Here is a 24,351-nt window from a genome sequence, read left to right as displayed (position 1 = left end):
GTTGTCCACCTGGACTTTAGTAAGGCCTTTGCCACTGTCTCCCACAGCATTCTCCTGGAGAAGCTGGCTGCTCACGGCTTGGAGAAGTGCACTCTGCGCTGGGTAAAAAACTGGCTGAATGGGCGAGGCCAGAGAGTGGTGGTGAATGGAGTTCAATCCAGTTGGTAACCGGTCACGAGTGGTGTTCCCCAGGGCTCATTACTGGGGCTGGATCTGCTCAATATCTTCACTGATGATCTGGATGAGGGGATTGAGTGCACCCTCAGTAAGTTTGCAGATGACACCAAGTTGGGTGGGAGTGTTGATCTGGTGGAGGGCAGAAAGGGTCTACAGAGGGATCTGGAGAGGCTGGATCGATGGGCCAAGACCAAGAGGTTCAACAAGGCTCAGTGCCGCGTCCTGCACTTGGGTCACAACAAGCCCATGCAAAGCTGCAGGCTTGGGGAAGAGTGGCTGGAGAGCTGCCTGGCAGAAAAGGACCTGGGGAGGCTGGTTGATACCCAGCTGCTTATGAGCCAGCAGTGTTCCCAGGTGGCCAAGAGGGCCAATGGCATCCTGGCTTGTACCAGAAATAGTGTGGCCAGTAGGACTAGGGAGGTGATAGTGCCCCTGTACTGGGCACTGGGGAGGCTGCATCTCAAATCCTGTGTTGAGTGTTGGTCCCCTGACTACAGGAAAGACACTGAGGTGCTGGAGGGTGTCGAAAGAAGAGCAAGGAGGCTGGTGAAGGGTCTGGAGCACAAGTCTGGTGAGGAGCAGCTGAGGGAGCTGGGGTGGTTTAGTTTGGCGAAGAGGCGGCTGAGGGGAGACCCTATCACTCCCTACAACTGCCTGAAAGGAGGCTGGAGCCAGGTGGGGGTGGGTCTCTTTTCCCAGCTAACAAGTGATAGAACAAGAGGAAATGGGCTCAAGTTGTGCCAGGGGAGATTTAGATTAGATATTAGGAAAAATTTCTTCACGGGGAGAGGGGTTAGGCATTGGAACAGGCTGCCCAGGGAAGTGGTGCAATCACAGTCCCTGGAGTGTTTAAAAAAACCTGTGAATGTGGTGCTGAGGGACATGGTTTAGAGGTGGACCTGGCAGTTAGGGTAACGGTTGGACTTGATCATCTCGGAGGTCCTTTCCAACCGTAATGATTCTATGATTCTACGGGTCTTTTCCAACCTAAACAAATCTATGCTTCTAAGTGCGTACTGCCAAGGGAAGCTGGCGTCACAGACATGGGCAGAAGTGCACTAGTGTGTCCAAGTGTTTGAGTAAGTGATAGGCTTGTGTCACGGGCGCGATGTCCCCATGTGCCGGTCTGTGTTGTTGTTGTTGCTGGGGCCATACTTGCTAAGAGAGGTCTTGCAGCCCCTTTCCACCCATCCCGCTGGCCTGTTGAGCCCTGGCTTGATGCTGAGTGAGGCTGGAAGAGCGTTGGGAGAAGAAAGGAAGTGGAGGCATCTTCAGGTTGGGATGGAGAAGCACTTTATTGAGAGGAAAAAGAGAGAAAAGGCAGGAGCAGCAAGTGGAAGGGAGGTGGTCTGAGGTTCAAGGAGGGCGACAATCAGCCGAGGTCCTCTGCTTGCAGTAGATTTTGCGAGAGCACAGAGATCTTCGTTCCCTACGGTGGGAGCAGCCCACTGGAGGTTCCTGGTGGTCTTTGGCTTGTCAGAGAGCGATTGCAGCAGAGAGTAGTGGGCATAGCAGAAGGGGCGATGGAAGGAAGGAAGAGGGAGAAGAGGAGGAGGTACATGGGCGATGTTTGCAGGCAGCCCGGACTGGCCCCTTCCCTGCTTCCTTGCTTGGTGCCTTGAGAGGAGGAGCCATGGACGGCAGGTGCACGTGCCAGCAGTGGCCGGGAGGTGCGTCCTCAATCCATGCCGTGGCTTCCAGGGAGTGGGTGGTTGTTGTCAGGGGTGGTGGTGAGGGCCCTTAGCAGGGGTAGCAGCCTCTTGCGCCGCTGAAGCAGCCCAGGCCTCCGAAGCCAGAGCCATAGCCGAGGCCAAAGCCCCCGGAGACGGGCACTCCCTGGGAGCTGAGGACGTTGCCCACGGCAGCCGATGCGGAGGATCCGACGGCGGTGCTCTGGGGGAAGGAGCTGAGGATGGGTCCTGGCAGGGTGACCAGCACGGCGGGAGGCTGGATGACGACGCGGGAGTCCTCGCACTGCCTGACACAGGGCTCGTTGCAGCTGTTAGCCAGCGGGGTGGGTCCGCAGGGGCGGCAGCTGTCGTAGCAGGCCATGGGTGTGGTGTGGAGGGGCCCTGGAAGAGAGGGTGTTGAGCAGGCGGAGGGGCGTGGGGGTGCGAGGGGCGGTGTTGCAGGAGGGCAAGGGAGCGGGGAGGCCTGGTGTGGGGCTGTGGGGAGCGTGGGGGTGGGGAGGCGTCAGCGCTGCTGAGGCTGGGGTCAGAGCGTGGTGGAAGAGAGGGGCCAGGTGGGTCAGGAGAAGGAGGGGAAGGGGGTTGAGGCTCACCTTGTTGAGCACGGAGGAGAAGGCGTCAGGAGAAGTGTGTGAGGGAGAGAGGCGCTGAGCCGGCTTTTATGCTGGTGTGCGAGGGGCGGGACAGCCTTTGCGCATGACAGCATTTTGCAGCAAGCAGCTGTTGCATGCCAGAGCCATGTAAGTAATGAGGTGGGGTGTGTTTTCCTTCCCGCAATTGTCCAATTTCATGTCCTCCTCTTGAGGCCGTGTCCAACTGACCCTGGCGGCAGCTTTGAACTGTGAGCATTAGAGGCCAAAGGCTTGGTGTTGATGGTGCGTGTCAGGACGGGCAGAGGACATGTGTAAAGGATAGGACGCGTGGGGTGTCGTCAGTGAGGTCACCCCTGTCACTGGTGTGGTGTGGTTTGCAGGTGCGTAGTGAAGAGGGGGCCCCTTTTCCTTGTGGCCCTAATGAGCTGGTCTGGGCTTTGGAGCTGTGCCGGGCTTGAGGGGCTTCTTCTTGCATTGCATTGGGTCAGTCCTTGCCTTGCTGCCAGGTTGCTAAGCCCGATTTTAGGCCTGGCCTTTCCCGTTGGCTCTGCTCTGTGGTTGCCTTGGTGCCCCTCTTGCTTGTAAGGCTGTAGGTGGGAGAAAGGAGGCTGCGTGTTTGGGCTTGTGCCCCCTTGGTGCCGTCCCTGGGGGTGGCAGTGCAAGCAGGCAGAGGAGGGCTGCTTTTGAGGGCACGCTGTTGTCCCGGTAGCCCTGGTTCAGAGTTCGGGAGCCCTGGCAGGCTCCCCAAAGGCTTGTGTTGGCCCCTCCGTAGCGCTCCCCTTAGCTGTGGTCGGCACGTTTGCAGGCTGGGCTGTGGCATAATTTGTGCAGAGAAGAGCAGGGCAGCTGGTGAAGGATCTGTGGAGAGGTTGAGGGAACTGGGGATTTTAATTTGCAGAAAAAGAAGGCTGAAGGATGACCTTCTCGCTCTCTACAATCCCCTGAAAGGAGGATGTAAGGAGGTGGGTGTCGGTCTCTCATCCCTAGTAATAAGTGATAGAAGAGGAAATGGCCTTCAAGATGTGCCAGGGGAGGTTTAGATTGGGTATTAGAAATAATTTCTTCACAGAAGGGGTTATCAAGCACTGGAACAGGAAGTGGTTGTGTCCCCATCCTGAGAGGTATCTACAACACGTGTAATGTGGTGCTCAGGGACATGGTTTTGTGGTGGACTTGGCAGTGTTGGTTAATGGTTGCACTCAATGATCTTAAGGGTCTTTTCCAACCTAAATAAATCCATGCTTCTAAGTGTGTGCTGCCAAGGGAATCTGGCGTCAGAGACATGGGCAGAAGCGCATTAGTGTGTCCAAGCCTTTGTTTGAGTAAGTTTTCGTCTTGTGTCACGGGCTTGATGTCCCCATGTGCTGGTCTGTGTTGTTGTTGTTGCTGGGGCCATACTTGCTAGGAGAGGTCTTGCAGCCCCTTTCCACCCACCCCGCTGGCCTGTTGAGCCCTGGCTTGATGCTGAGTGAGGCTGGAAGAGCGTTGGGAGAAGAAAGGAAGTGGAGGCATCTTCAGGCTGGGATGGAGAAGCACTTTATTGAGAGGAAAAAGAGAGAAAAGGCAGGAGCAGCAAGTGGAAGGGAGGTGGTCTGAGGTGCAAGTGGGGTGACCATCAGCCGTGGTCCCTTGTGTGAGATAGCTCTAGCCAGAGCCTCAAGATCTTCCTTTTCTGCAGTGGGAGCAGCACACTGGAGGTCCCCCGTGGTCTCTGGCTTGTGAAAACGTAGTTGCAGCAGAGAGCAGTGGGCGTAGGAGACGAGGCAGTACCAAGAAGGAAGAGGGAGAAGAGGAGGAGGTACACGGGCCATGTTTGCAGGCAGCCCGGGCTGGCCCCTTCCCTGCTCCTTGCTTGGGGCCTTGAGAGGAGGAGCTGTGCACGGCAGGTGCACGTGCCTGCAACGGCTGGAAGGTGCGTCCTCAATCCATGCCATGGCTTCCAGGGCGTTGCTGCTTTGCTTCCTGATCACTAAGCCTGACCTCAGGCCTGGCCTTTCCCGCTGGGTGTGCTCTGTGGGTGTCTGGAGCCCCTGTTGTTTGACTTTGAGGTTCTTGTGGAGGATAAGCTGACTCCGAGGCAGCAATGCAGCCTTGTGGCAAAAGAGACCAAGAATCTCCACAGCAGCGTTGGGTCGAGCATTGCCAGCAGGTCGGGGGAGGTGATCTTGCTCTGTCTTCTGTGCTGGTGAGGCCCCGTGTGGAGTGCTGTGTCCAGCTGAGGGCTTCCCAGTGGAAGAAGGACATGGTCTTTATGGAGTTAGTGCCGTGCAGGGCCACCAAGATGTTGAGGGGACTGGAGCATCCTTCCTATGAGGAGAAGCTGAGCGAGCTGGGAGGTTTTTGAGCCAGGAGCCAAGGCTGCACAGGGGGGAGGTCATCAATGTTTGTAAATCCCAGATGGGAGGGAAAGAGGCCAGGGGAGTCAGGCTCTTCTCATGGGTAGCCATGGCCAGGGGAAGGGTGGATGGAGAAAGCAGAGAAGACGTGCCATTTCCTTGGAAGGGAAGGCAAGGCTTTTTCAGCGTGAGGGTGGTCAAAGAGTGGAAGCGTCTGTGCAGAGAAGTCTTGGAGTCTCCATCCGTGGATATATTGAAACCCTGACTGGCCGTGGTCGTGGACAGCCTGCTCGAGCTGACCCTGCTTGAGCAGGTTGGGTTGAAGTAGCCAATCTCCAGAGATTCCTTGCGCACTCACTGATTCTGTTTGCTGTGATTCTGCTTGCTGTGATGGGCAGAGAGTTGTGCTGGGGAAGAGAGTTGGTCAAGTGTGTGCTGCCATGGGGAGCTTGCATCAGAGGCATGGGTAGAAGTGCATTAACGTATGCAAGGCTTTCTTTGGGCAAGTGAAGGGTTTGTGTGATGGCTTGGAAGCCCTCTGGGTGCCAGTGGGTGGTGTTGCTGGGGCCATACTTGTGACGAGAGGTCTGGTAGCCCCTTTTTGACCCACCCCGCTGTCCTGTTGAGCCCTGGCTTTGTGCTGAGTGAGGTTGGGAGAAGAAAGGAAGAGGAGGCATGTCAGGGTGGGATGCAGGAGAATTTTATTGAGAGGAAAAAAAGAGTGAAAAGGCAGGAGCAGCAAGTGGAAGGGAACCAGTGTGAGGGCGAGCATCAGCCAAAGCCCCTTGCATGCACTAGATTTTGCAAGCGCACCGAGGTCTTGCTGCCCTGCGGTGGGAGCAGCACACTGGAGGTCCCCCGTGGTCTTTGGCTTGTGAGAAGGTACTTGCTTTATGCCTTGAGAAGAGGAGCCATGTTTGGTGAGGCCACGTGCCAGCACTGGCCTGGAGGTGCATCCTCAATCCATGCCATGGCTTCCAGGGTGTGGGTGGTTGTTGTCAGGGGTGGTGGGGAGGGCCCTTAGCAGGGGTAGCAGCCTCTTGCGCCGCTGAAGCAGCCCAGGCCTCCAAAGCCAGAGCCGTAGCCGTAGCCAAGGCCAAAGCCCCCGGAGACAGGTACTCCCTGGGAGCTGAGGACGTTGCCCACGGCAGCCGATGCGGAGGATCCGACGGCGGTGCTCTGGGGGAAGGAGCTGAGGATGGGTCCTGGCAGGGTGACCAGCACGGCGGGAGGCTGGATGACGACGCGGGAGTCCTCGCACTGCCTGACACAGGGCTCGTTGCAGCTGTTAGCCAGCGGGGTGGGTCCGCAGGGGCGGCAGCTGTCGTAGCAGGCCATGGGTGTGGTGTGGAGGGGCCCTGGAAGAGAGGGTGTTGAGCAGGCGGTGGGGCGTGGGGGTGCGAGGGGCGGTGTTGCAGGAGGGCGAGGGAGCGGGGAGGCCTGGTGTGGGGCTGTGGGGAGCGTGGGGGTGGGGAGGCGTCAGCGCTGCTGAGGCTGGGGTCAGAGCGTGGTGGAAGAGAGGGGCCAGGTGGGTCAGGAGAAGGAGGGGAAGGGGGTTGAGGCTCACCTTGTTGAGCACGGAGGAGAAGGCGTCAGGAGAAGTGTGTGAGGGAGAGAGGCGCTGGGCTGGCTTTTATGGTGGTGTGCGAGGGGCAGGACAGCCTTTGCGCATGACAGCATTTTGCAGCAAGCAGCTGTTGCATGCCAGAGCCATGTAAGTAATGAGGTGGGGTGTGTTTTCCTTCCCGCAACGCTCCCTTTTCATGTCCTCCTCTTGAGGCCGTGTCCATCTGACCCTGGCGGCAGCTTTGAAGTGAGAGTAGGTATTTGGGAGGATTTGCATGGAAGGTGCGTGTCAGGGCATTTGGCAGACGCGGGCAAAGCCTAGGAGAGGTGGGGTGTCGTCAGTGAGGTCATTGTGTGGCACTGGTGTGGTTCACGGGTGCGTTGTGAAGAGGGGGCCCCATTTCCTCGCAGCCCTGGCAGACTGGTCTTGGCTTTGGAGGTGTCCCAGGCGTGAGGGGCTGCCCCTTCCATCACATGGGGTCAGTCCTTGCCTTGCTGCCAGGTTGCTAAGCCCGTTTTTAGGCCTGGCCTTTCCCGCTGGGTGTGCTCTGTGGGTGTCTTGGTTCTCCTCTTGCTTGTAAGGTTGTAGGTGGGAGAAAGGAGGCTGCGTGTTTGGGCTTGTGCCCCCGTGGTGCCGTCCCTGGGGGTTGCAGTGCAGGCAGGCAGAGGAGGGCTGCTTGCGAGAGTAGGTAGCCTGGGCTCAGAGTTTGCAAGCCCTGTGATGTATTGGCTTGTGTTGGCCCCTCCGTAGCGCTCCCCTTAACTGTGGCCGGCATGTGTGCAGCCTGGGCTCTGGCTTGATGCGTTGCTTGTGCTGTGGTGTGATGCATCCAATGAAGAGCAAGGCAGCTGGTGAAGGATCTAGAGAAGAAGACGTCTGAGGAGCAGTTGAGGGACCTGGGGTTGTTTGGTTTGCAGAAAAAGAAGGCTGAGGGGAGACCTTATTGCTGTCTACAGTCACCTGAGAGGAGGATGTAACGAGGTGTGTGTCGGCCTGTCATCCCTCGTGATAGGAGAAGAGGAAAGGGCCTCAAGATGTGCCAGGGGAGATTTGGAGTGGGCATTAGGAACAATTTCTTAACAGAAAGGGTTATCAAGCACAGGACCAGTTATCAAGCATCAGTCCCCATCCCGGGAGGTATCTGAAAGACGTGTAGATGTGGTGCTTAGGGACAAGTGAGCCGAGGGGAGTGTTTTACAGGCTGTTTGTCAGGCGGGCAGTGCTTGTTTCTGAGGAAGATGAAGGGAGGTAGGAAGGAGTGGTTTGCGACTGGCTGTACATAAGTCCATGGGGCCTGACAGATTGCATCCATGAATGCTGATGGAGCTGTCTGATGTCCTTGGTAGGCCACTCTCCATTAGCTTGGAAAGGTCATGGTGCAGTGCATGCTTGACCTACCTCCGTGTCTTCTGGGTGTAAGCAACTGGATGTCGGACGAGGGGAGAGCAGTGGCTTTTGTTGAGCTCTACTTGAATGAAGCCTTTGTCACTGTCTCCCATTCCACGCTCCTAGAGAAGCCGAGAAAGTATGGGTTGCATAAGTGGCCAGTGAGGTGGACTGCAAAGTGGCTGAAGGGCTGGGCCCAGAGGCTCGTGATCGGTGGCAGGCCAAGCGGCCACGGGCACAAGTGAAAAGCGATGGAATTGCATGGGCAAGGAAGGCAAAGCTTTTTCAAAGAGTGGAAGAGGTGGTGGAGTCTCCATCCTGGGAGATACTGAAAACCCGACTGGCCATGGTCCCAGACAACCTGCTCTGGCTGTCCCTGCTTGAGTAGGGCGGTCGAAGCACCCGCTCTCCAGATGATGCTGCCTAACTAAATGCTTCTGTGATTCTCTTTCCTGGCAGTACCGGAGAGTCATGCTGGGGAAGAGTTAGTCAAGTGTGTGCTGGCAAGGGGAGACTTGGTCAGATGCCTGCTCATGGGAGCGTTGTCGTGTTAAAGCCTTTATTTGATCCTGTGATGGGCTTGTGTCGCGTTCTGGAATCCCCCCAGGTGCCAGCCTGCATTATTCATAGAATCATAGGATGTCCTGAGTTGGAAGGGACCCACAAGGATCATTGAGTCCAGCTCCTGTCCCTGCATAGGGCAACCCCAAAATCACACCATACCTCTGAGGGCATTGTCCAAATACTTCTTGAATGTTGTCAGGCTTGGCGCCATGACGACCTCACGGGGGAGCTTGTTCCAGTGCTCCACTCCCCTCTGGGTGAAGAACCTTTTCCTAATGCCCAACCCAAACCTCCCCTGGCAGATCTTCCTGCCGTTCCCTCGGGTCCTATCGTTGGTCACCAGGGAGAAGAGATCAGCGCCTGCCCCTCCTCCTTCCCTCGTGAGGAAGCTGCAGACAGCGATGAGGTCTCCCGTCAGTCTCCTCTCCTCCAGGCTGAACAGACCAAGTGACTTCAGCCGTGCCTCGTGCGGCTTCCCCTCTAAACCCTTCACCATCTTTGGGGCTCTCCTCTGGGCAATCTCTAGGAGCTTCGTATCCTTTTTGTACTGTGGGGCCCAAAAGTGCACACAGCACTCGAGATGAGGCTGCACCAGTGCAGAGTAGAGCGGGACAATCACCTCCCTCAGCCGGCTGGCAGTACAGTGCTTGATGCACCCCAGGACACGGTTGGCCCTCGTGGCTGCCAGGGCACACTGTTGGCTCGTGTTCAACTTGCCATTGACCAGAACCCCCCGATCCCTCTCCGCGGGGCTGCTCTCCAGCCTCTCGTTCCCCAGTCTGTAGGTACACCCAGGGTTGCCCTGTCCCAGGTGCAAAATCTGGCACGTGCCCTTGTGAAACTTCATAGGGTTGGTGATTGCCCAGCTCTCTCGTTTGTCCAGATCCCTCTGCAGGGCCTCTCTGCCCTCGAGAGTGTCAACGGCTCCTCCCAGTTTTGTGTCATTGGCAAACTTTGATAGCAAACCTTCCAGTCCTGCATCCAAGTCATTTATGAAGATATTGAAGAGCACTGGCCCCAAGATGGATCCCTGCGGAACCCCGCTAGTGACGGGTCGCCAGCCCGATGTAACCCCATTTCCTATAACCCTTTGAGCCCGACCCGTCAGCCAATTGCACACCCGTTGCATTATGTGTTAATCCAGCTGTATGCTGGACATTTTGTCCTGGAGGATACTGGGAGAGACAGTATGGAAGGCTTTACTGAAGTCCAAAAAGATTACATCGACTGGCTTCCCTTGGTCAGCTCGGTGGGTAACCTTGTCATAGAAGGAAATCAAGTTTGTCAAGCAGGACTTTCCCCTCATGAAGCCGTGCTGGCTGGGACCAATGACTGCGTTGTCTTTCAGGTGTTTCTCAATAACTCCCAGAATGATCTTCTCCATGACTTTGCCAGGCCCAGAGGTGAGACTGACAGGGCTGTAGTTCCCAGGGTCATCCCTGTTGCCCTTCTTGAAGATTGGGTCAACATTTGCCAGCTTCCAGGATCCAACTGGAGCAGCAAATCCTGCACAGGTTTGCACCTTTCCTGGTCGGTTCTCTTCGTACTTGTACCACGAAGGTATCATCCAGATGGTTTAAGAATCTTGTGGACCTGCTTGTACCAGCTGTGTGGTATTCCCAGTTGACATCTGGCAAGTTGAAGTCCCCCAGAAGGACAAGGGCAGACGACTTGGAAGCATCCCTTAGTTCCTTAAAGAAGAACTCATCCGTGTCATCATCCTGCTTGGGTGGCCTGTAGCAGACTCGCACAGCAACATCCGCTTTATTTGTCTGTCCCTGAATCCTTACCCAGAGGCTCTCAACGGTGCCATCGCCAGCTGCTAGTTCCATGCATTCCAGCCCCTCCACTACATTCAACGTCACCCCGCCACCTCGCCTGCCCTGCCTATCCCTCCTGAAGAGCCTGTAGCCATCCAGCATGGCATACCAGTCCCAGGACTCATCCCACCAGGCTTCGCTTATGCCTATGGCATCGTATCTCCGGGACTGGGCCAAGGCCACTGCCTCGTCTTGCTTCTTCCTCAGGCTGCATGCATTTGTGGGCAATCCCATTGCTCATTGCTGCCTCGGGAAGGTATTGTCCCTTTCCCCCTCCCAAACTAGTTTAAAGCTCTATCAATCAGCCCTGCTGGCTCCTGGGGAAAAACGCTTTTCCCTTTCTGAGAAAGGTGAATCCCATTGGATGTCAGTAGACCTGGGGATGAATAGGCCATCCCATGATCGAAGAATCCAAAGTTCTGCCGTGGCTTGTCTTCTCGAGGCATAAAGCGAGAGAGAGCTGGGAGTGTTTAGCCAGGAGACGATAACGCGCAGGGGGGCTGTCGTAAATGTGTCTAAATCCCTGATGGCAGGGAATGAAGTCGGGGGAGCCTGGTTCTTCTGAGTAGTGCTTCCTACCAGGACAAGAGGCCATGGGCACAAGTGACAAGAGATGGAACTCCACGGGCAAGGAAGGCCAGGCTTTTTCAGTGTGAGGGTGGTCAAAGGGCAGAAGAGGTGGGTGGAGGCTCTGTCCTGGGAGATACTGAAAACCCGACTGGCCATGGTCCCGGACAACCTGCTCTAGCTGGCCCTGCTTGAGTAGGGGGGTTGAAGCACCCGTTCTCCAGATGTTCCTGCCCAACTAAATGCCTCTATGATTCTCTTTCCTGGCAGTACAGGGGAGTCATGCTGGGGAAGAGTTAGTCGAGTGTGCGCTGGCACGGGGAGACTTGGTCGGAGGTGTGCAAAGGGGAATGTTGTCATGTCAAAGCCTTTGTTTGATGCAGTCATGGGCTTGTGTCACATTCTGGCAGCCCCCCAAGAGCCAGTCTGTGTGGCTAGTGGTAGTGGTGGTGACCTCTTCCTAGGAGAAATCTTCTTACCCTTTTGCACCCACCCCGATGGCAAGTTGAGGCATGGCTCTCTGCCAGGTGAAATTGGAAGAGCCTTGGGCGAAGAGTGCAAGAGGAGGTGTCTCAGGCTGGGATGCAGGAGAATTTTATTGAGAGGAAAAAAAGAGTGAAAAGGCAGGAGCAGCAAGTGGAAGGGAGCCGGTGTGAGGGCGAGCATCAGCCAAAGCCCCTTGCGTGCACTAGATTTTGCAAGCGCACCGAGGTCTTGCTGCCCTGCGGTGGGAGCAGCACGCTGGAGGTCCCCTGTGGTCTTTGGCTTGTGAGAAGGTACTTGCTTTATGCCTTGAGAAGAGGAGCCATGCTTGGTGAGCCCACGTGCCAGCACTGGCCTGGAGGTGCATCCTCAATCCATGCCGTGGCTTCCAGGGAGTGGGTGGTTGTTGTCAGGGGTGGTGGTGAGGGCCCTTAGCAGGGGTAGCAGCCTCTTGCGCCACTGAAGCAGCCCAGGCCTCCGAAGCCGTAGCCGTAGCCAAGGCCAAGGCCAAAGCCCCCGGAGACGGGCACTCCCTGGGAGCTGAGGACGTTGCCCACGGCAGCCGATGCGGAGGATCCAACGGCGGTGCTCTGGGGGAAGGAGCTGAGGATGGGTCCTGGCAGGGTGACCACGACGGTGGAAGGCTGGATGACGACGCGGGAGTCCTCGCACTGCCTGACACAGGGCTCGTTGCAGCTGTTAGCCAGCGGGGTGGGTCCGCAGGGGCGGCAGCTGTCGTAGCAGGCCATGGGTGTGGTGTGGAGGGGCCCTGGAAGAGAGGGTGTTGAGCAGGCGGAGGGGCGTGGGGGTGCGAGGGGCGGTGTTGCAGGAGGGCGAGGGAGCGGGGAGGCCTGGTGTGGGGCTGTGGGGAGCGTGGGGGTGGGGAGGCGTCAGCGCTGCTGAGGCTGGGGTCAGAGCGTGGTGGAAGAGAGGGGCCAGGTGGGTCAGGAGAAGGAGGGGAAGGGGGTTAAGGCTCACCTTGTTGAGCGCGGAGGAGAAGGCGTGAGGAGAAGTGTGTGAGGGAGAGAGGTGCTGGGCTGGCTTTTATGCTGGTGTGCGAGGGGCGGGACAGCCTTTGCGCATGACAGCATTTTGCAGCAAGCAGCTGTTGCATGCCAGAGCCATGTAAGTAATGAGGTGGGGTGTGTTTTCCTTCCCGCAACGCTCCCTTTTCATGTCCTCCTCTTGAGGCCGTGTCCATCTGACCCTGGCGGCAGCTTTTAAGTGAGAGTATTAGAGGCCAAATGCTTGGTGTTGATGGTGTGTGTCAGGACGGGCAGAGCACATGTGTAAAGCCTAGGAGAGGTGGGGTGTCGTCAGTGAGGTCATCCAGTGGCACTGGTGTGGTGTGGTTTGCGGGTGCGTTGTGAAGAGGGGGCCCCATTTCCTTGCAGCCCTGGCAGGCTGGTCTGGGCTTTGGAGGTCATGTGGGGCTGCCCCTTCCATACCATTGGGTCAGTCCTTGCCTTGCTGCCAGGTTGCGAAGCCTGTCTTTAGGCCTGGCCTCTCCCCATTGGGTGTGCTCTGTGGGTGTCTTGGTGCCCCTCTTGCTTGTAAGGTTGTAGGTGGGAGAAAGGAGTGGTGGTGGCTGCATGCCGAAGGGTTGATGAATGACAAGGCCTCCCCCAATTGAGTCACATTGAGTGTTCGCAGGCTGTTTCTCAGGCAAGCAGTTGTTGTTCCTGAGGCAGATGAAAGGAGGTAATGAGGTGTGTTTTGAGACTGGATGTACCTAGGTTGCACCCACGAATGCTGAGGAAGCTGCCTGATGTCCTTGGGAGGCCACTCCATTATCATTTGGAAAGTGATTTAAGCTGTATTTCTTGAGCTCATTAAGAAATACAGTAAACCAACTCAACAAACTGGGGCACAATCCCTTTTGCCCAGGCTAGTTGATGACGTCAATTCACTTATTCACCATTCAAGTTATTAGGTTTCATACCTTATAACCCGTAACTCTTAACATCGTGCACCTGTGAGCAAAACAATATAATTACCTAGCCGATGGTAAGGGTGCTCCTCCTTCCTCCTCCGTCACGGTGCGGGCGTTCCTTGTGTCACAGCGGGAAGCACGAACGCCTCAGCAGTCCAGCTGCTGTTGGATCTGCTTGAAAAGCTTTTTGGGGAAGCTGAGGTTTTGTACCTTCCAGATTGGAGGGTTGGTCCATGGTTCCATACGGTAGCAGACTCTTGACTAACCGGCCAGACAAAAGAGAATGGCTGCAGGAGACAGCAACGTGCAGGTGATAATGGCTGCAGAACGGCCGTTTCCATCTTGCTGGCCACTTGTCCTGCCTAAGTGGTGCTCTCGCTTTGACCTAATGGCGCTGCTCCCAGCATACATGAGGCCGTAGCCAAAGCTGGGTTAGCCAAAATCTGCGCAGGAGTTGAGTGAACAGTCCCAGGCACCCCAGAACGTGGTTTGCCCTCTTGGCTGCCAGGGCGCGTGTGTTGAGCCTGGTGCCATGCAGCACCCTCAGATCTCTTTCTGCAGGGCTGCTCTCCAGCCACTCCTCTCCCAAGCCGTGCTCGTGTCCAGAATTGCTCCGTCCTAGGTGCAGGATCTGGCATTTGTTCCTGTTAAATTTCATCCCATCAATCACTGTCCAGTGCTCTGATTTCTCTAGATCCCTCTGCAAGTCCTCTTGTCCCTCAAGAGGCTCAACGGCACCTCCCAGTTTGGTACCATCAGCAAACTTGCTAATGGTGCAATCAACTCCTGCATCCAGGTCATTGATACAAATCTCGAACAGATCTGGCCCCAGGATTGAAGCCTGAGGAACACCGCTGGTGACCGGTCGCCAGCCAGATGGAGCCCTGTTCACTGCAGCCCTTTGAGCCCTGCCCTTCAGGCAGTTCTTCACCCAGAGCAGCGGGTACCTGCTCAGCTCACAGTTGGACAACTTGTGCAGAAGGATGCTGTGAGGGACAGGATCAAAAGCCTTCCTGAAATCCAGAAAAAGTGTATCCACAGCCTTCCCGTTCATGCACGAGGCGGGTGCCTTTATCGTCAAAGGATAGGAAATTAGGCAGGCAGGACTTTCCCTCAGTGAACCCACGTTGTCTGTGCCTGGGGATTGCATTGTCCTTTAAATTCCTTTCAGCAGCACCCAGTAGGATCTTCTCCATAATTTTTCCAGGTACTGAGGCCAGCCTAACAGGTCTGCAGTTTCTTGGGTCTTCCCTTCTGCCCTTTTTATAAATTGGAATGAGGTTGGCTAGCTTCCTGTACGCAAGGACCTCCCCAGACCCCCAAGACCTGCCCACATTCAGCGAAGGTGAGTGTCTTGAGGGTTCTTCACTGTGCGAGCAGTGCTTGTTTGTGAGGAAGAGGAGGAGAGGTAGGAAGGGTACCTGTGCTTCTGCGTTGGTGCGTGCTGGAGCACCTGGCCGGCAAGAGGCACGCTGGGCTGTGCTGGAGGTGCCAGTGGACTCACGGCTGCCCCCCCGAAAGATGGGTTTGTGGAAGTGGATGTACATAAGTCCATGGGGAAAGATGGTTTGAACCCACGAATGCTGAGGGAGCTACCCGAGTTCCTTGCACCGGACACAGAGGAATCTGATGGAGTTGAGCAAGAGGAGATGCAAAGCCCTGTTTCTGGGGAGGAGTCAACCCCGGTAGCCGGAATGGCTGGGGCCAGTTGGATAGAAAGCAACTTAGCAGAAAAGGACCTTGTGGTCCTGGTGGAGAACAAATGGACCATGAGGTGGCAAAGCACCCTTGCTGCCAACTGGGGCCACAAGTCCCCAGGGCCTCATGAGGAAACGCGTTGCCAGCAAGTAGGGTGCGGAGACCCTTCCTGTCTCCTCAGCACGAGTGACGTGCCATGTTGGGTGCTGTGTGCAGTTCTGGGCTCCCCAGACGGAGAATGCCATGGACGTAGTTGAACGAGACCAGTGCAGGGCCACTAAGGTGCTGAAGGGGCTGGAGCATCCTTCGCATGAGGAGAGGCTGAGAGAGCTGGGAGTGTTTAGCCAGGAGACAATAACGCGCAGGGGGGCTGTCGTAAATGTGTCTAAATCCCTGATGGCAGGGAATGAAGTCGAGGGAGCCTGGTTCTTCTGAGTAGTGCTTCCTACCAGGACAAGAGGCCATGGGCACAAGTGACAAGAGGTGGAACTCCACGGGCAAGGAAGGCCAGGCTTTTTCAGTGTGAGGGTGGTCAAAGGGCAGAAGAGGTGGTGGAGGCTCCGTCCTGGGAGATACTGAAAACCTGACTGGCCATGGTCCTGAACAACCTGCTCTAGCTGGCCCTGCTTGAGTAGGGGGGTCGAAGCACCCGCTCTCCAGATGTTCCTGCCCAACTAAATGCCTCTGTGATTCTCTTTCCTGGCAGTACCGGGGAGTCATGCTGGGGAAGAGTTAGTCGAGTGTGCGCTGGCACGGGGAGACTTGGTCGGAGGTGTGCAAAGGGGAATGTTGTCATGTCAAAGCCTTTGTTTGATGCAGTGATGGGCTTGTGTCACATTCTGGCAGCCCCCCAAGAGCCAGTCTGTGTGGCTAGTGGTAGTGGTGGTGACCTCTTCCTAGGAGAAATCTTATTACCCTTTTCCACCCACCCTGATGGCAAGTCGAGGCATGGCTTTCTGCCAGGTGAAGTTGGAAGAGCCTTGGGCGAAGAGTGCAAGAGGAGGTGTCTCAGGCTGGGATGCAGGAGAATTTTATTGAGAGGAAAAAAGAGTGAAAAGGCAGGAGCAGCAAGTGGAAGGGAGCCGGTGTGAGGGCAAGCATCAGCCAAAGTCCCTTGCATGCACTAGATTTTGCAAGCGCACCGAGGTCTTGCTGCCCTGTGGTGCAAGGACACTGGAGGTGCTCCGTGGTCTTTGGCTTGTGAGAAGGTACTTGCTTTATGCCTTGAAAAGAGGAGACATGCTTGGTGAGCCCACGTGCCAGCACTGGCCTGGAGGTGCGTCCTCAATCCATGCCGTGGCTTCCAGAGTGTGAGCGATTGGTGTCAGGGGTGGTGGCGAGAGCCCTTAGCAGGGGTAGCAGCCTCTTCTGCCGCTGAAGCAGCCCAGGCCTCCGAAGCCGTAGCCAAGGCCAAAGCCCCCGGAGACGGGCACTCCCTGGGAGCTGAGGACGTTGCCCACGGCAGCCGATGCGGAGGATCCAACGGCGGTGCTCTGGGGGAAGGAGCTGAGGATGGGTCCTGGCAGGGTGACCACGACGGCGGGAGGCTGGATGACGACGCGGGAGTCCTCGCACTGCCTGACACAGGGCTCGTTGCAGCTGTTAGCCAGCGGGGTGGGTCCGCAGGGGCGGCAGCTGTTGTAGCAGGCCATGGGTGTGGTGTGGAGGGGCCCTGGAAGAGAGGGTGTTGAGCAGGCGGAGGGGCGTGGGGGTGCGAGGGGCGGTGTTGCAGGAGGGCGAGGGAGCGGGGAGGCCTGGTGTGGGGCTGTGGGGAGCGTGGGGGTGGGGAGGCGTCAGCGCTGCTGAGGCTGGGGTTCAGAGCGTGGTGGAAGAGAGGGGCCAGGTGGGTCAGGAGAAGGAGGGGAAGGGGGTTGAGGCTCACCTTGTTGAGCGCGGAGGAGAAGGCGTGAGGAGAAGTGCGTGAGGGAGAGAGGCGCTGAGCCGGCTTTTATGCTGGTGTGCGAGGGGCGGGACAGCCTTTGCACATGACAGCATTTTGCAGCAAGCAGCTGTTGCATGCCACAGCCATGTAGAGTAATGAGGTGGGGTGTGTTTTCCTTCCCGCAATTGTCCGATTTTACGTCCTCCTCTTGAGGCCGTGTCCATCTGACCCTGGCGGCAGCTTTGAACTGTGAGCATTAGAGGCCAAAGGCTTGGTGTTGATGGTGCGTGTCAGGACGGGCAGAGGACATGTGTAAAGCCTAGGAGAGGTGGGGTGTCGTCAGTGAGGTCATCCTGTGGCACTGGTGTGGTGTGGTTTGCGGGTGCGTAGTGAAGAGGGGGCCCCTTTTCCTTGTGGCCCTAATGAGCTGGTCTGGGCTTTGGAGCTGTGCCGGGCTTGAGGGGCTGCCCCTTGCATTGCATTGGGTCAGTCCTTGCCTTGCTGCCAGGTTGCTAAGCCCGATTTTAGGCCTGGCCTTTCCCGTTGGCTCTGCTCTGTGGGTGTCTTGGTGCCCCTCTTGCTTGTAAGGCTGTAGGTGGGAGAAAGGAGGCTGCGTGTTTGGGCTTGTGCCCCCTTGGTGCCGTCCCTGGGGGTGGCAGTGCAAGCAGGCAGAGGAGGGCTGCTTTTGAGGGCACGCTGTTGTCCCGGTAGCCCTGGTTCAGAGTTCGGGAGCCCTGCCAGGCTCCCCAAAGGCTTGTGTTGGCCCCTCCGTAGCGCTCCCCTTAGCTGTGGTCGGCACGTTTGCAGGCTGGGCTGTGGCATAATTTGTGCAGAGAAGAGCAGGGCAGCTGGTGAAGGATCTGTGGAGAGGTTGAGGGAACTGGGGATTTTAATGTGCAGAAAAAGAAGGCTGAAGGATGACCTTCTCGCTCTCTACAATCCCCTGAAAGGAGGATGTAAGGAGGTGGGTGTCGGTCTCTCATCCCTAGTAATAAGTGATAGAAGAGGAAATGGCCTTCAAGATGAGCCAGGGGAGGTTTAGATTGGGTATTAGAAATAATTTCTTCACAGAAGGGGTTATCAAGCACTGGAACAGGGAAGTGGTTGTGTCCCCATCCTGAGAGGTATCTACAACACGTGTAATGTGGTGCTCAGGGACGTGGTTTTGTGGTGGACTTGGCAGTGTTGGTTAATGGTTGCACTCAATGATGTTAAGGGTCTTTTCCAACCTAAATAAATCCATGCTTCTAAGTGTGTGCTGCCAAGGGAAGCTGGCGTCAGAGACATGGGCAGAAGCGCATTAGCGTGTCCAAGCCTTTGCTTGAGTAAGTTTTCGTCTTGTGTCACGGGCTTGATGTCCCCATGTGCTGGTCTGTGTTGTTGTTGTTGCTGGGGCCATACTTGCTAAGAGAGGTCTTGCAGCCCCTTTCCACCCACCCCGCTGGCCTGTTGAGCCCTGGCTTGATGCTGAGTGAGGCTGGAAGAGCGTTGGGAGAAGAAAGGAAGTGGAGGCATCTTCAGGCTGGGATGGAGAAGCACTTTATTGAGAGGAAAAAGAGAGAAAAGGCAGGAGCAGCAAGTGGAAGGGAGGTGGTCTGAGGTGCAAGTGGGGTGACCATCAGCCGTGGTGCCTTGTGTGAGATAGCTCTAGCCAGAGCCTCAAGATCGTCTTTTTCTGCAGTGGGAGCGGCACACTGGAGGTCCCCCGTGGTCTCTGGCTTGTGAAAACGTAGTTGCAACAGAGAGCAGTGGGCGTCGGAGACGAGGCAGAGCCAAGAAGGAAGAGGGAGAAGAGAGGAGGTACATGGGCCATGTTAGCAGGCAGCCCAGGCTGGCCCCTTCCCTGCTCCTTGCTTGGGGCCTTGAGAGGAGGAGCTGTGCACGGCAGGTGCACGTGCCTGCAACGGCTGGAAGGTGCGTCCTCAATCCATGCCATGGCTTCCAGGGCGTTGCTGCTTTGCTTCCTGATCACTAAGCCTGTCCTCAGGCCTGGCCTTTCCCGCTGGGTGTGCTCTGTGGGTGTCTGGAGCCCCTGTTGTTTGACTTTGCGGTTCTTGTGGAGGATAAGCTGACTCCGAGGCAGCAATGCAGCCTTGTGGCAAAAGAGACCAGGAATCTCCACAGCAGCGTTGGGTCGAGCATTGCCAGCAGGTCGGGGGAGGCGATCTTGCTCTGTCTTCTGTGCTGGTGAGGCCCCGTGTGGAGTGCTGTGTCCAGCTGAGGGCTTCCCAGTGGAAGAAGGACATGGCCTTAGTGGAGTGAGTGCTGTGCAGGGCCACCAAGATGTTGAGGGGACTGGAGCATCCTTCCTATGAGGAGAAGCTGAGCGAGCTGGGAGGGTTTTGAGCCAGGAGCCAAGGCTGCGCAGGGGAGAGGTCATCAATGTTTGTAAATCCCAGATGGGAGGGAAAGAGGCCAGGGGAGTCAGGCTCTTCTCATGGGTAGCCATGGCCAGGGGAAGGGTGGATGGAGAAAGCAGAGAAGACGTGCCATTTCCTTGGAAGGGAAGGCAAGGCTTTTTCAGCGTGAGGGTGGTCAAAGAGTGGAACCGTCTGTGCAGAGAAGTCTTGGAGTCTCCATCCCTGGCTTTATTGAAACCCTGACTGGCCGTGGTCGTGGACAGCCTGCTCGAGCTGACCCTGCTTGAGCAGGTTGGGTTGAAGTAGCCAATCTCCAGAGATTCCTTGCGCACTCACTGATTCTGTTTGCTGTGATTCTGCTTGCTGTGATGGGCAGAGAGTTGTGCTGGGGAAGAGAGTTGGTCAAGTGTGTGCTGCCATGGGGAGCTTGCATCAGAGGCATGGGTAGTGGTTTAACGTATGCAAGGCTTTCTTTGGGCAAGTGAAGGGTTTGTGTGATGGCTTGGAAGCCCTCTGGGTGCCATTGGGTGGTGTTGCTGGGGCCATACTTGTGACGAGAGCTCTGGTAGCCCCTTTTTGACCCACCCCGCTGTCCTGTTGAGCCCTGGCTTGGTGCTGAGTGAGGTTGGGAGAAGAAAGGAAGAGGAGGCATGTCAGGGTGGGATGCAGGAGAATTTTATTGAGAGGAAAAAAAGAGCAAAAAGGCAGGAGCAGCAAGTGGAAGGGAACCAGTGTGAGGGCGAGCATCAGCCAAAGCCACTTGCATGCACTAGATTTTGCAAGCGCACCGAGGTCTTGCTGCCCTGCGGTGGGAGCCGCACACTGGAGGTCCCCCGTGGTCTTTGGCTTGTGAGAAGGTACTTGCTTTATGCCTTGAGAAGAGGAGCCATGTTTGGTGAGGCCACGTGCCAGCACTGGCCTGGAGGTGCGTCCTCAATCCATGCTGTGGCTTCCAGGGAGTGGGTGGTTGTTGTCAGGGGTGGTGGTGAGGGCCCTTAGCAGGGGTAGCAGCCTCTTGCGCCGCTGAAGCAGCCCAGGCCTCCAAAGCCATAGCCGTAGCCGAGGCCAAAGCCCCCGGAGACGGGCACTCCCTGGGAGCTGAGGACGTTGCCCACGGCAGCCGATGCAGAGGATCCGACGGCGGTGTTCTGGGGGAAGGAGCTGAGGATGGGTCCTGGCAGGGTGACCACGACGGTGGAAGGCTGGATGACGACGCGGGAGTCCTCGCACTGCCTGACACAGGGCTCGTTGCAGCTGTTAGCCAGCGGGGTGGGTCCGCAGGGGCGGCAGCTGTCGTAGCAGGCCATGGGTGTGGTGTGGAGGGGCCCTGGAAGAGAGGGTGTTGAGCAGGCGGAGGGGCGTGGGGGTGCGAGGGGCGGTGTTGCAGGAGGGCAAGGGAGCGGGGAGGCCTGGTGTGGGGCTGTGGGGAGCGTGGGGGTAGGGAGGCGTCAGCGCTGCTGAGGCTGGGGTCAGAGCGTGGTGGAAGAGAGGGGCCAGGTGGGTCAGGAGAAGGAGGGGAAGGGGGTTGAGGCTCACCTTGTTGAGCACGGAGGAGAAGGCGTGAGGAGAAGTGTGTGAGGGAGAGAGGCGCTGAGCCGGCTTTTATGCTGGTGTGCGAGGGGCGGGACAGCCTTTGCGCATGACAGCATTTTGCAGCAAGCAGCTGTTGCATGCCAGAGCCATGTAAGTAATGAGGTGGGGTGTGTTTTCCTTCCCGCAACGCTCCCTTTTCATGTCCTCCTCTTGAGGCCGTGTCCATCTGACCCTGGCGGCAGCAGTGAGAGTATTAGAGGCCAAATGCTTGGTGTTGATGGTGTGTGTCAGGACAGGCAGAGGACACGACCAAAGGATAGGAGAGGTGGGGTGTCGTCAGTGAGGTCATCCCATGGCACTGGTGTGGTTTGTGGGTGCGTTGTGAAGAGGGGGCCCCATTTCCTCGCAGCCCTGGCAGGCTGGTCTGGGTTTTGGAGGTCATGTGGGGCTGCCCCTTCCATAGCATTGGGTCAGTCCTTGCCTTGCTGCCAGGTTGCAAAGCCTGTCTTTAGGCCTGGCCTCTCCCCATTGGGTGTGCTCTGTGGGTTTCTTGGTGCCCCTCTTGCTTGTAAGGTTGTAGGTGGGAGAAAGGAGTGGTGGTGGCTGCATGCCGAAGGGTTGATGAATGGCAAGGCCTCCCCCAATTGAGTCACATTGAGTGTTCGCAGGCTGTTTCTCAGGCAAGCAGTTGTTGTTCCTGAGGCAGATGAAAGGAGGTAATGAGGCGTGTTTTGAGACTGGATGTACCTAGGTTGCACCCACGAATGCTGAGGAAGCTGCCTGATGTCCTTGGGAGGCCACTCCATTATCATTTGGAAAGTGATTTAAGCTGTATTTCTTGAGCTCATTAAGAAATACAGTAAACCAACTCAACAAACTGGGGCACAATCCCTTTTGCCCAGGCTAGTTGATGACGTCAATTCACTTATTCACCATTCAAGTTATTAGGTTTCATACCTTATAACCCGTAACTCTTAACATCGTGCACCTGTGAGCAAAACAATATAATTACCTAGCCGATGGTAAGGGTGCTCCTCCTTCCTCCTCCGTCACGGTGCGGGCGTTCCTTGTGTCACAGCGGGAAGCATGAACGCCTCAGCAGTCCAGCTGCTGTTGGATCTGCTTGAAAAGCTTTTTGGGGAAGCTGAGGTTTTGTACCTTCCAGATTGGAGGGTTGGTCTATACCATTTCCATACGGTAGCAGACTCTTGACTAACCGGCCAGACAAAAGAGAATGGCTGCAGGAGACAGCAATGTGCAGGTGATAATGGCTGCAGAACGGCCATTTCCATCTTGCTGGCCACTTGTCCTGCCTAAGTGGTGCTCTCGCTTTGACCTAATGGCGCTGCTCCCAGCATACATGAGGCCGTAGCCAAAGCTGGGTTAGCCAAAATCTGCGCAGGAGTTGAGTGAACAGTCCCAGGCACCCCAGAACGCGGTTTGCCCTCTTGGCTGCCAGGGCGCGTGTGTTGAGCCTGGTGCCATGAAGCACCCTCAGATCTCTTTCTGCAGGGCTGCTCTCCAGCCACTCCTCTCCCAAGCCGTGCTCGTGTCCAGAATTGCTCCGTCCTAGGTGCAGGATCTGGCATTTGTTCCTGTTAAATTTCATCCCATCAATCACTGTCCAGTGCTCTCATCTCTCTAGATCCCTCTGCAAGTCCTCTTGTCCCTCAAGAGGCTCAACGGCACCTCCCAGTTTGGTACCATCAGCAAACTTGCTAATGGTGCAATCAACTCCTGCATCCAGGTCATTGATACAAATCTCGAACAGATCTGGCCCCAGGATTGAAGCCTGAGGAACACCGCTGGTGACCGGTCGCCAGCCAGATGGAGCCCTGTTCACTGCAGCCCTTTGAGCCCTGCCCTTCAGGCAGTTCTTCACCCAGAGCAGCGGGTACCCGCTCAGCTCACAGTTGGACAACTTGTCCAGAAGGATGCTGTGAGGGACAGGATCAAAAGCCTTCCTGAAATCCAGAAAAAGTGTATCCACAGCCTTCCCGTTCATGCACGAGGCGGGTGCCTTTATCGTCAAAGGATAGGAAATTAGGCAGGCAGGACTTTCCCGCAGTGAACCCACGTTGTCTGTGCCTGGGGATTGCATTGTCCTTTAAATTCCTTTCAGCAGCACCCAGTAGGATCTTCTCCATAATTTTTCCAGGTACTGAGGCCAGCCTAACAGGTCTGCAGTTTCTTGGGTCTTCCCTTCTGCCCTTTTTATAAATTGGAATGAGGTTGGCTAGCTTCCTGTACGCAAGGACCTCCCCAGACCCCCAAGACCTGCCCACATTCAGCGAAGGTGAGTGTCTTGAGGGTTCTTCACTGTGCGAGCAGTGCTTGTTTGTGAGGAAGAGGAGGAGAGGTAGGAAGGGTACCTGTGCTTCTGCGTTGGTGCGTGCTGGAGCGCCTGGCCGGCAAGAGGCACGCTGGGCTGTGCTGGAGGTGCCAGTGGACTCACGGCTGCCCCCCCGAAAGATGGGTTTGTGGAAGTGGATGTACATAAGTCCATGGGGAAAGATGGTTTGAACCCACGAATGCTGAGGGAGCTACCCGAGTTCCTTGCACCGGACACAGAGGAATCTGATGGAGTTGAGCAAGAGGAGATGCAAAGCCCTGTTTCTGGGGAGGAGTCACCCCCGGTAGCCGGAATGGCTGGGGCCAGTTGGATAGAAAGCAACTTAGCAGAAAAGGACCTTGTGGTCCTGGTGGAGAACAAATGGACCATGAGGTGGCAAAGCACCCTTGCTGCCAACTGGGGCCACAAGTCCCCAGGGCCTCATGAGGAAACGCGTTGCCAGCAAGTAGGGGGAGGAGACCCTTCCTGTCTCCTCAGCACGAGTGAGGTGCCATGTTGGGTGCTGTGTGCAGTTCTGGGCTCCCCAGACGGAGAATGCCATGGACGTAGTTGAACGAGACCAGTGCAGGGCCACCAAGGTGCTGAAGGGGCTGGAGCATCCTTCGCATGAGGAGAGGCTGAGAGAGCTGGGAGTGTTTAGCCAGGAGACAATAACGCGCAGGGGGGCTGTCGTAAATGTGTCTAAATCCCTGATGGCAGGGAATGAAGTCGAGGGAGCCTGGTTCTTCTGAGTAGTGCTTCCTACCAGGACAAGAGGCCATGGGCACAAGTGACAAGAGGTGGAACTCCACGGGCAAGGAAGGCCAGGCTTTTTCAGTGTGAGGGTGGTCAAAGGGCAGAAGAGGTGGTGGAGGCTCCGTCCTGGGAGATACTGAAAACCTGACTGGCCATGGTCCTGAACAACCTGCTCTAGCTGGCCCTGCTTGAGTAGGGGGGTCGAAGCACCCGCTCTCCAGATGTTCCTGCCCAACTAAATGCCTCTGTGATTCTCTTTCCTGGCAGTACCGGGGAGTCATGCTGGGGAAGAGTTAGTCGAGTGTGCGCTGGCACGGGGAGACTTGGTCGGAGGTGTGCAAAGGGGAATGTTGTCATGTCAAAGCCTTTGTTTGATGCAGTGATGGGCTTGTGTCACATTCTGGCAGCCCCCCAAGAGCCAGTCTGTGTGGCTAGTGGTAGTGGTGGTGACCTCTTCCTAGGAGAAATCTTCTTACCCTTTTGCACCCACCCTGATGGCAAGTCGAGGCATGGCTTTCTGCCAGGTGAAGTTGGAAGAGCCTTGGGCGAAGAGTGCAAGAGGAGGTGTCTCAGGCTGGGATGCAGGAGAATTTTATTGAGAGGAAAAAAGAGTGAAAAGGCAGGAGCAGCAAGTGGAAGGGAGCCGGTGTGAGGGCGAGCATCAGCCAAAGTCCCT

The 24,351-nt window shown here is 56.5% G+C and overlaps 5 protein-coding genes across 5 annotated transcripts; all 5 read right to left on the bottom strand.

The window, feature by feature from the left end:
* Window positions 1–1,917: 1,917 nt before the first annotated feature.
* LOC309587618 (feather keratin-like) lies at window positions 1,918–2,229 on the bottom strand (the record flags this gene model as incomplete). The annotated part of the gene is made up of 1 exon (XM_082305925.1): window positions 1,918–2,229. One exon carries the CDS (start codon window positions 2,227–2,229, stop codon window positions 1,918–1,920), a length of 312 nt encoding a protein of 103 aa, XP_082162051.1.
* A 3,585-nt stretch (window positions 2,230–5,814) lies between these two features.
* Window positions 5,815–6,132, bottom strand: LOC309587600 (feather keratin-like; the record flags this gene model as incomplete). Its single annotated transcript, XM_082305902.1, has 1 exon — window positions 5,815–6,132. The coding sequence occupies one exon, from the start codon at window positions 6,130–6,132 to the stop codon at window positions 5,815–5,817; it is 318 nt and encodes a 105-aa protein (XP_082162028.1).
* A 5,480-nt stretch (window positions 6,133–11,612) lies between these two features.
* Window positions 11,613–11,930, bottom strand: LOC309587591 (feather keratin-like; the record flags this gene model as incomplete). Its single annotated transcript, XM_082305889.1, has 1 exon — window positions 11,613–11,930. The coding sequence occupies one exon, from the start codon at window positions 11,928–11,930 to the stop codon at window positions 11,613–11,615; it is 318 nt and encodes a 105-aa protein (XP_082162015.1).
* A 4,228-nt stretch (window positions 11,931–16,158) lies between these two features.
* LOC309592553 (feather keratin-like) lies at window positions 16,159–16,464 on the bottom strand (the record flags this gene model as incomplete). Its single annotated transcript, XM_082316043.1, has 1 exon — window positions 16,159–16,464. One exon carries the CDS (start codon window positions 16,462–16,464, stop codon window positions 16,159–16,161), a length of 306 nt encoding a protein of 101 aa, XP_082172169.1.
* Window positions 16,465–20,049: 3,585 nt separating this feature from the next.
* LOC309589678 (feather keratin-like) lies at window positions 20,050–20,361 on the bottom strand (the record flags this gene model as incomplete). The annotated part of the gene is made up of 1 exon (XM_082310120.1): window positions 20,050–20,361. One exon carries the CDS (start codon window positions 20,359–20,361, stop codon window positions 20,050–20,052), a length of 312 nt encoding a protein of 103 aa, XP_082166246.1.
* Between the last annotated feature and the right edge of the window lie 3,990 nt (window positions 20,362–24,351).

The sequence above is a fragment of the Platalea leucorodia genome (assembly GCF_965183815.1).
Source record: "Platalea leucorodia genome assembly, chromosome: 1".
In the NCBI taxonomy this organism is placed as follows: Eukaryota; Metazoa; Chordata; class Aves; order Pelecaniformes; family Threskiornithidae; genus Platalea; species Platalea leucorodia.
The sequence above is the reverse complement of the archived record's forward strand: the minus strand, read 5'-3'. Positions and strand labels throughout refer to the sequence as shown.